This window comes from Carassius auratus, chromosome 43 (assembly GCF_003368295.1).
Source record: "Carassius auratus strain Wakin chromosome 43, ASM336829v1, whole genome shotgun sequence".
NCBI lineage: Eukaryota > Metazoa > Chordata > Actinopteri > Cypriniformes > Cyprinidae > Carassius > Carassius auratus.
This window is the reverse complement of record NC_039285.1, coordinates 21,499,251-21,510,341: the sequence shown is the minus strand read 5'-3', so window position 1 is coordinate 21,510,341 and position 11,091 is coordinate 21,499,251. Positions and strand designations below refer to the sequence as shown.

The window sequence follows — 11,091 nt, the reverse complement described above, 5'->3', positions numbered from 1 at the left end:
ATAAAAGTTAATTTGCTTTTTTGAACATAACCTATGCTTTCCCTTAGGTCCTGTATGGGCCTCATTGTTGATTTATGATTGTGAGAATGTGCTATATGTAAATATGTCAAGGCCACTGCCTTTCAGTTCAAAGGTCAACCTGAGCCTCACACCTGGCAAGATAAGCTCTGTTTGTGATGGCAAACAGAGATATGGGAATGAGAAAGAAGGTCAAGGTCATAGGTCAAAGGTCATTTTCCCGTAAGTTTGTGGCTTTAATATTATTGTAATATGATGTTTAATGTAGTCCCTCACATACTCTTTTTGATGATGTGGAACTTTGAGATCTGTTGAAGAACAAAATATAGTTTGATTTGGACCTCTCTCTCTCTCTCTCTCTCTCTCTCTCTCTCACACCCACACACACACACACACACACACACACACACACACACTATAAAAGGTAGATGTAACACTAATAAGCTATCTGTACTGTTATGTTCATTCTTTATCTTTTCAAACTAGCCTTGTCTCCAAAGGCTTAAGGAAGTGAGAATAATGAAGCTATTCACATTCACTATGAGATAAATGCACATCAAGACCGCTGCCGAACAGGTCCAAGATCCTCAGAAAGATGAAAAACAGATGTTGAGAGAGAATCTATAATGAGAGCTAATAAACTTATGCAGACATTTTACAGCTATTTTCCTTTAAATAATGCACCTATTATTATTTATATTTTTACAACTATCCTGAAATAACAGAAACTTGCTTATCTCACTCGTCTTAACTGGTTTAAGTTGCTCTAGCTGGTTTCCTAGTGCACAAAACCCTGTTAAACCAGGCTGATGAAAGCTTGTATTTATTTATAGCAAATTAACTACTCCGTAATCTTCCACATTTAAAAAGCAATTCTCAAAGGAAAAAAAAAAGTCAAAGATATAGATAATTAGAACGGCCTTATTAGTTTGCTGTTTATTATTACACATTTCACAATGGCTCCAGACAATGTCAGACATTCTCAAGGCTTTTAAACTGCACATAAAACATCACAATAAAATATAATCAGCTATTCATGACAGAACATTTTTTCTGAACCTGTTGTCTATAAAGACAAACGGTTTGGTCAACACTTGTGTGATAACTACATGATGACAAAGATACAAAGTTATGTATAATACCACTTAGCAAGCTTGCACATATATGGCACATACCATAACATTTGGCACAATACTGTGGAATGTTTAGGCAATTTTCTTTGTTTCACAAAGCTTCTACTGTAATGAAAGAGCCCTCATAGTTCAGTCAATGCCAATTTAAAGCTGCCATGATTCAGTGCTGTGGCTTTACAAATAATAGATGAGTAACACCAGTTTTAACTGGCTTTAAATGGACCTATAAGGCGTTCTGGTACTTATATACCTGCGGTAGTTGTCAAGATTAAATATTCCATATTCTTTGCTATTTAAATAGATATATTGATGCATTCTTAAATTAGATTTACTTTACTACCACAGAAGTATTTGTATAGCAAGCTTTTCTTTGGACTGCACCGTACATAAAAATAACAGGTCACCATAAATAAAAGCACTAACACATTCAGACAATAACATCATAATTTCTTGGTGTCTTGATTTTTAAATAGCTCAAGGAGAAGAGCCCTGTAATCGATTATACGATTTGTCACAGTGCATACTTCGAAGTTTCTTTTGCAATCAGAGATGAGGAATTCAGTTTTCCTATCATCTCCCCTTAGGTTTAAATCTGTCAAGCGGTGAATGCTTCCATTGTGTCCATTGTCACTTCTTGGTCCCTTTGAGTTGACTTGAATGACGATGATGTTTACGAGGGAAAGACGCACAAAACAGAAGCAGGACGGACACAACTAGAACATATTGTAGCTATATGACACCTACAAGACAGAAAGATCGAGTCTACTACACAAGACTGACACGTCACGTTGGGACTGAGTGCTTCTAAGGGTTGTAGATCACGCAAATACTATGCTTCATTGGACAAAATAAGTCAAAGCTAGGTTCCAGAGGACTATGGGAAGGTGCACATGTGTTTGTATGACAGTTTTACCTTGCTTTCTTTGTCTATTTATGTTTCTTTCTGACTCACTTCTTACTTCCTGCTTGTAGTCCCTTTTTAGTCCTGATTTTCCAGTCCACCCTTCTTATTTATTCCATGAGTATTTTGCTATTGACAGCCACAGCCCTCCACCACCATGTCTTGATAGTTTTTCAACACCACACGTTCTTCCTGGTCCAGGTAGAGGAGAGCAATGGAGCTAAGGGCAGTTGGGACACAGCAGGCCCGTGGCACAGCTCCATTTACGGAGTTGACCAGTGTCTGCACCATAGCATGACTAGATGAATTCATATGGTCAGCCAGTGGGAAGCGGCACTCTCCGAGGCAAAAGAAAGCAGCGTAACCAGATGGGGCCACGATCCATTTATTCCAGCCTACATCTTTGAAGTCCACATACAGTGGGTGTCGACGGCAGCGAGCGCGGGAGAGCCGTTTGAGCTTGGCAGCCCTCCCACCTTGTCGTTTCACTCGCCTTTCATTCCATCCCACCCGCCAACCTGTGTCAGAGCCCTGACCCCTATCACCGTTAGACCTGCCCCTGGTCCATCTTCCCCTGCCTCGTCTGCCAGGAGGGGGCTGCTTTTTGAGGGGCACAAAGGGCTCGCTGCGGCCATCGTGATTGTAAGTCACCAGCAAGGGCCTCTGCCTCGCCCAGCTGTGCTCATCTTGCCCAGTGGACCTGCGAACCCGCAGATGTCTTTCTTTGGAGAGACTGCTGTTATGATCAGCAATAATTTCCAGAATAAAAGACAGGCTCCCTGACTTCTCAGATAGATTCTGAAACACTTCTCCATCCAGGGGAAAGGTTTCCCAGAGTTCTGTGGTATTTCTATCTCTATTCAGCCGACGTGAATGGAGCAGTGTGGGCTTTGATGCAGGGTCACTGTTGGAAAGATAAAGGCTGACCATGTGAGAGTCTTCTTTTGATCCTTCATGCAGGAAACGCAGCTCTGCGGATACCACATTTTCTTCTGACGGAATGGAGGACAGATTGAAGCCAATGTGAATGCTGTCCCCTGTCGTTTTCTGCTCTTCTGGAACACTCAGGACTGCAGAATCTAGATGAGAAAAAAAAGAGAGACAAAGTTCTTAAGCTTTAAAATACTTTATTTCCATCATGTTCAAACACTTACCCTCTGTGTAATGGCATAATTGTCTAACTAAATAATAATTGCTCAATAATTTGCTAGGAGCACTTATGAAAATAAGACTTGTCCTTCTTAACTTGTTCCAAGGTGTCTACGCTGACGCCAGGACTCGAGTGAAAAATATCAGAACTTTGAATCCATGGCTAGCATTTTCTGTGGGCAAGCTGGCACCTAAGGCAGGTTAATTGACTTCCACATGTCTCTGTGCTGTATTTACTGTAAATTTAGCCTTTTATGACTGCCAAGGTAATCTGTATTCCTATGACCTAGTGCAATAGCTGCCCATACCTGTGTGGTGAAAGCATCGGACTGTGTTGGCTCCTTGCACATGCTGGGAGGGGTAGTTAAACTCTGGGTCTTCAATGAGATGGTACTGTTGAGTGTGAAATCGATACAGGTCTAGAAGATATTGGGGCACAAGTGCCCCTTTACTGGGGTTGGGGTGTGACTGTAGGCCTAGGCGGGTCAGCAGGAGGTTTTGAATGGCATGGGTCAAACTAGGTTCCAGAAGACTACCAAGGTTTCCGTCTGTCTGACTGGGACCTTCCTGTTGACCTGATGAGACATGAGGTAGCAGCAGGATGATCAGAACCAGTAGGCTAGCAGGGAACATGTTGGACCTGTGGAGGGAAAGGTAAAAAGAGGAGCCATTTTTAGACTTCTCAAGATATTTAAAAAAGCATGTTTTTCATTTATATTTTGGACCCCATTGACCCCATTGAAAAACTGTCATACAGGTTTGGAATGGCACAGTGACAGAAATTGTATTTTTGGATGAACTATACCATTAATTGATGGCATTGATTCCAGTCAATTAATGAATACCTCACTTATAAGAAATAATGGTCAAAAATGTATTTCTTGTCCCAATATGTTTTGTAATTGAACATACTTTTAGATTTCGCCCTTTAACCATGTGTCATTGATTTACCTTATATGTCGGTAGATTTAGCGCTAATAATCTGGGTTTTTGCATAGAGTGACAATAAACTATAGCTTTGTGTGGGTGCTTGAGCACCTGCCCCTTTTCCCCTTGATATTCCAGTATACTCCATGGCACTCCATGATGTTCACATCACCTCATTTTGGATACAAATAAAATGTCATGTCATGCATAGAATATCCTGACTCTTTGAATTTGAATCTAGATTTACAGTATATACACTGGCCAATGAAACCTCTATGTGAACACAGCTGCCCGAATAAAGTGCAGGGGATGAATTTAAACAATTCATACTTTGAACTATTATTTTACACCGTTTATACTTTGAGCACCTGCCCTCAAAGGTCTTCTCAAAGAGTAAGTAGTCAGAAATAGTACAACTTGGATTTGAAAAGCTTAATATAACATGTATAGCCTGAATTTGGACCCTGTCTACATCAAAATAGCAAAATTCTACCTGAAAAATGACATAAAAGGAAATCTTTTTACTCATCATTTAGACCCTCCAGCACTTAGAGCTCCTTTTTTTCAGCAACCGCTAATTGTTGCAAGCTGTCATCCATTAGTGACGAAATCTTCTCAAAGCTTACAGTATTTTACTATCCTTTGCATCGTCCCATCTCTAAGCCTTTACAAATATGTACTTTGGTGGAGTTTGTGAGAGGTGTTGTGAGAGGTGTAATTTGAAAGAAACACTGTTAAAGAGTTTTTGTGACCTATCTCATAGTTAGCCTAAGGTGCTTGGTGGTCTCACACAGGCCAGGAACACTTACATCTGAGGCAAGCTAAATGGTCTTTTGATGTAGAATCTGCCCATGTCATGACTTGCTGAGCAGAGTCTCCTTTGGGAGTCTTGGATTACCCTCAACTGCGGGTGTTAAACACTCTGGAAAAGAGGATGTATACCGTCCTCCCGCTGTCCTCTATTTCTCACACTTATTCACCAAACTTCGGCCAAATCCTCAGAGGACACACAGGATAAGACAGTCCCTCACGCCCACAGCATCTGGCAGTAAAGTAGATTAAGTGGCTTTTACCCATCCACTTGATTGTTCCACCTAATGGGAGCTCACAGAAGTGAATCTTCCAGTTGAAGCTATTCTCCTTGATGCCGCCTCTATACTAATCCTCATTAGACTCCTTCGCTTCTGTCTTCCCTGCAGCCCATCCCCTCCATCAGCATGCATTTGGGATTCAGCACGTAATCACTTCATCTACAGGGAGAGTGGTAGTCAGACTCAGGGGGCGGAAAGAGGCGTTTATTAGACCCCAGAAAAGACTGCGAGAGGTGACCTCAGCAGAGGAAAGGTTGGCCAGACTCGTGCCATTACCAGAGCGACATGACCTGTCTACCTTAAAGTGGAGGGCAGGTTTTTTTGTTGTTGTTGCATTCACTTATCTCTTTCAACTTTCTTTCTACATTGTTTCCCTATTTTTATTCTTCTTATCAGCTCTCTTCCTGTAAAGCATGACTTCCAGAATTGATATATTGTTTCACAGTTTTAGGAAAAGCCAGTTCTCTTTCTATCCCGTTTCCCCCTTTCAGATTTACCCAGAAGTCAGCAGTGTAGGGCCGTAGGGGTCATGGTGCCTCTGCTTGTTGCTGATTTATCCTCCACCGCTGTCTTCGTTTCACATTTCACTCCGTACCCTGATCCCTCCACGCTCTTTTCCTGTTGTTCTTCCTTTCGGTCATTCCCTAGACTGCTTCTCCCCAGCATGCTCCCCCTCCCCATTTTGACATTTTGTTCTTGAAGGAACATTCTTAAACATAAATTTTTCAGATGCAAAATGAGTGTGAAATGAATCTTGAGTGGCCAAGGCACGTGAGAAGTCACAAATGGTAGAGCTGTACCTCTGGGCCACAGGGTGGATTTATTTGAGTATATTAGGTCAAAACTGTAATTTACCAAAGCTGGACACTTAGAAGATAATGACAGCAGCCCGGACCTCAGATTATAACATAACATTACACCCCCCACCCCCCAATATCATTCAGTGAAACAATCCTCTGTGACCATACACAGGCATAAACACACCCCACTGTTACAGATTGAAAAACACACTCCACACTTCTATGCAGCTTGCCAAAGGTTCAGCTAAGAACAAACTAAAGTGGTCTCCAAGGATGTGTAGAGTAGACCAGACAAGACATTTCCTCCCAGAATCGTCCCATAACCCTCACATAACATTCTGTTATCAATTTGACTGATTTGGCAGTCCAGAAACCCTCAGACGGTGTTGTATTATTATATGGCTGAAGGAAATGCTGAAGAATCTAGATCTATTTTAGTTCACGCAACATTGTAACATTCTAAAAACTTATTTTTGTAAACTCTGAAAAGACACATCACATATCACAATTTCCTTTTTATGTCAGATTGTGTTTCTATGATTGCTCCAGTTAGTGAAGGTCTTGTCTGTTTGTTTGCTGTACATTTTATCCCCCAAGTTAGAGCTTTGCGCGGGACAAATTTTTCAGTTCTGTTCCTGCACCTTCCTGCTCCCCAAGAAATGTATGTTATCTTGTCCCGCCTCCACCCACAACATTTATGTTTTGTCCCGATCCCTACCGCAAAAGCCCACATAAAAGTAGCCTTTAGATTTTTTTCTATGCATTCATGAATTTAACATGGAATAGTAGGTTCTGTGTCACCTAGCCACAACATCCCAGCCTAAATGCTCTGGATGAAATATTTATTATGAAAATATTTTCAACAGAAAAGCAAGGCTGCTGCGTGCATGGCATCTTGGTTCATTGTGATCTCACAAAGCTCTGTTATACTACAATGAATATATGCACAGTGGATCTTGCATAACGTTTGAACCACATGTGAAATAATGAGAGGATTTGTAAGCATGCAAATTTCAACACTGCACAGGAACACCAGTGTTTTGAGCGGTGAGTGGATTCTAACTTAAACACCTCTGATTGGCCATTGTGATCCAGAAATCAACAGATATGTCTGTGATTGGCTACATTGCTCAACACTGCAAACATGTGTTACAAATAGAAACTCTGCCTTTGCTTGCGCCTGTTAATCATTTTTATTTTATATTAGTTGTTCTTGATACATTTCTGCAATAGATGAATAGCAACGTATTTGTTTTTTGATATTTTATGTTAAGATATTTCTATTTTATTGGAGTCCTATAAATAATTTAATCCACTTGCATTCCGCACACACACTAGTCTCTACCCACCCAAACCTGAAGTGGTGCAAATTTCTACTCCAAGCCAAAAGCATATATTCAGCTATTTGTCAGTCCTGGATATCAAGAATCTAGTCTCCACAGTCGTTCCTTCTTTATGCTCCAGCAAGGCTATCTTAGTAGTCTTTTACAGATTATTGACTGCTTTTTGCCTGTGGTGGAATCACTGACCTGTCTGTTTCACATGTTCTGAGGATGCATCTCCACTATGAATCTGTCATTGGGTTTGGTGAGTAATACGTGAGAATTTTTAGCATGGAGCAGCAATGGGTAGCTGTTTGCCGTTTGAGTGAGTTTAATCATACTTGAGTCATACACTGCAGAAAATAATTTTCTTAATAAGTATTGTACATATTGTCTAATGTCTAAACATCCTTAAACAAGGTCAGTTGACCAGTGAAGAGAAATTGTGTAAGGTAAAACTTGTTTAAAGCAAATGTTCAAAATACGTTTATATGGTTTTGTGCTTTTATATTATACAAAGGAGTGAGAAAATTAACTTAATTCAGGATTTATTTTCACATTTTCTTACACAACTTTGCTTCTCAAAGTCGATTGCTCTTGATTAAATCAAGTTTAGATATTGCACTTGGAAATAGGACAAGCATTTATTTTGTCAAAGTCATGGTTCGCCCATGACCCAGGATATACTGATGCTTCAAGGTATTCTGCTGCGGTTTGATACTCACGTCCAGGTGAAGTGGGAGGTGTGCAGAGTCCATGGTTTGTCCTTGAGCTCCAGCGTTACAGACCCTCTCCTCTCATTTGCTCCTGAGGATGGAGTGGATGCCGTCTGCCTCTCCTGGGTTGGTGAATGTACCTCTGGAATAACGTGAGCCTCTCCAGATTGTCCTCAAGCACTCATCCTGTTGTGAGTGTCGGAGAAGTGCGCTCTTAAAAACATCCACCAGCTTCCCTGTGGCTGACAGGACACTGCTGTTGTGCCAGGACCAAGTCGCAAAATAAAAGACCGGGAGAATTAAATGGAATAGAGAAGAAGAAATAGAAGTTTTTGCCGGCTAAATTCCCTCTGACTTTGTAGCTGACTTTCTCCCTTCCTCTCTCAATCTGTCTGTACTTCTCTTATGTGCTCTCCTCCCCTTTTTCCTCCCTTGCTCTCTCTCTCTTACCAGCTGGTAAACTCAGTTAAACTCTAATTGACTTTCCTGTCCATTTGGATCCTCCCTGATAGTGATGTCACCGGTTTCCCCTCCCTCCACCCACCCTCTCTAAACGTATGACACACACACAAACAAAGATAAGGTCAGGGCTGCTTTGGATACACAGTACAGGTCAGATCGCCATTTGCAACTTTACATTTGGGTCTAAATGTTTCTTTTGCAGGAAACAGGAAAAAAAACGTGAAAGATAAAGTTGAGCACACAATGGGCGGCACAGCCAGTTGATCTGACATTATCAGAACGACTGTTTATTCTGGAGGGAGTCATGAAGGTGAAAGAGAACTAATGATGATACAAGATTAATTCACTGTCACTGGTTCAAATGAACAGCCAGAGGGTGCCAGGAAAACACATCTATCACCAACAAGAGAGAGAGAGAGAGAAGATAATGAGCACAAAAAGTATCATAAAAAGCAAGAGAGACGAGAGCGGGAGCAAGGTGTGCTCGTCCTTCCGGTGGAGTGGACTGCATTGGTATGCATCTGGCAGGGCAATGAGAAAATGTCTGTAACCTCACAAGCATTGTCTGACAGATTGGATTGCATCTGTTGAATCAGTTGAAACACCCCCGTCTCAACACACACACACACATACAAATAGAGAAACCGGTTTCGCCCATGTAAGGACACTTACTTCCAGAATCTTCTGTGGCATAGGATTTACAATACAGATTTTACATACTCAGACTAAAAATCAGACATTGAAATATAGAATTTAGTGTTAGAAATATAGAGCTAGAAAGTGAGATTGGCTACATTGCTCAACACTGCAAACATGTGTTACAAATAGAAACTCTGCCTTTGCTTGCGCCTGTTAATCATTTTTATTTTATATTAGTTGTGCTTGTTACATTTCTGCAATAGATTTTTATTTTATTTTATGTTAAGATATTTCTATTTTATGGGAGTTCTATAAATAATTGAATCCAAAAGCATATATTCAGCTATTTGTCAGTCCTGGATAGCAAGAATCTAGTCTCCACAGTCGTTCCTTCTTTATGCTCCAGCAAGGCTATCTTAGTAGTCTTTTACAGATTATTAATATAAACTGTGCATAGAGCTAGAAAGTGAGAAAGATTAGATTTATTTTTTTGGGTGGGGGTGGGGGGGTTAAGTTTTGGAATTTTGAGTTTGGAGTATCATCTGAAAACTTGAATCTAAATATGTTCATGTATTATCATGTATAAAACTATAATAAACACAAGCAAAATGTGTTTGCAAATTTTTATTTTATTTTTTAGCTATTTAAAGTGCACAGGCACAACAGTCTGCAAAAATATTAACATGTCAGTCGAAATTGGAAATTGTTTCATGCTCTCTGCTTGACTTGATTCAATGCACAATACATTGTAGGCACCACAAATTATATTTGCTGTATTAAAACATTATTAACCATTATTTGGTTTAATTTTCTTCATGGTTTTCTAGATAATGGTATGTCACTTAACCGGTCTAACCTGTCCTTACCTAATCAAACTAGTCCAACTACCAAATTAATTTGCCGCAAAATGTCATCAAATTTGATGCACAGTTTAGATATGAGAAGAGTTTTCTCCAAGAGTTGTTTCTGAATGCATTGTCTTGGCCTTATCAGAACAGACATGCAGCCCATTTTTAGTCATCGTGTTAGAACTGTTGTCTGAATGAGGGAGTTTGTCTAGATATAAAAAGGAAGGGAAAAAAGCCAGACTACTGTTGGCTGATAAAAATGAGGATCTTGCTGTAAACCTGTTCTCAGTTGATGTTCACAGTCACTGTTTGAAACGCTTCAGAGAGAGAGAGTTGGGAGAGTCTTCTGCAGTCCGACACGGGTGGGGCATCCTGAATTAAAACAGTTATTTATTGGCCCTGTGGTGTCCTTGTGCAGATCTGTGAGAATTCATTCACAAACTGTTCCTCTCTGTTGTGGCGTGTGCTGTTTCTGGCTCGTGGACAATTACAGAAAACCGGATGCAATCCTCAAATGTCACTGGACATATTTCTTCTTAATCCCTCGGGATGCTCTGTCGTTTGGCTGTCACCATCTGCTCACTCAATAAACTTGATCTATTTTATTTATTTTTTCACATGTATTTTCAGTTCTAGCATTAACTGGCACAATTTTTGCATTCCATAAATTACTCATCGTAGCCACATAGGGAAACCAGATGAGATTAACTGTTAAACTAATCAAAAATGTGTCACCCACTGCAACTACGGCCATGATATTATTTCATATTTCCTTCTCTTCTCATCTTACCATCCTCTTTTTCTCCTTTTCCCGGCAATCTGGTTTTGTTTTGCAGCTCTGTCCGTACTCACCCACCACACTTTAACCTCTGATGTGTGAGGAAATGAAATGTGGCCCCACTGGTAATGACATACTAAGAGGCGTTGAGGCTTTACATTGATGTAAACTGGCATCGTTTTAAAGTTAATTTGTTCAGGGACTGAATGTTATACTCAAGGTTCATTTATTTGTCACATACATATTACTTACAGTTGATGTAGTGCAGTGAAATGCTTTTCCTTGGTGCCTTGTTTTGTAGTAATAC

General features: G+C 40.3%; 1 protein-coding gene across 1 annotated transcript; it reads right to left on the bottom strand.

The window, feature by feature from the left end:
* Window positions 1–928: 928 nt before the first annotated feature.
* LOC113061888 (bone morphogenetic protein 2) lies at window positions 929–8,517 on the bottom strand. Its single transcript, XM_026231394.1, has 3 exons — window positions 8,067–8,517; window positions 3,510–3,841; window positions 929–3,131 (listed from the first exon to the last, which is right to left on the bottom strand). Exons 2-3 carry the CDS (start codon window positions 3,832–3,834, stop codon window positions 2,182–2,184), a joined length of 1,275 nt encoding a protein of 424 aa, XP_026087179.1. The 5' UTR covers window positions 3,835–3,841; window positions 8,067–8,517; the 3' UTR covers window positions 929–2,181.
* Window positions 8,518–11,091: the final 2,574 nt, after the last annotated feature.

Excerpts from the sequence above, each read along its gene's own strand:
- LOC113061888 (XM_026231394.1), bottom strand. The coding sequence starts at position 3,834 with ATGTTCCCTGCTAGCCTACTGGTTCTGATCATCCTGCTGCTACCTCAT. Across the intron at positions 3,132-3,509 it reads CCGATGCTTTCACCACACAG|ATTCTGCAGTCCTGAGTGTT; the intron begins GTATGGGCAGCT and ends TTTCTCATCTAG.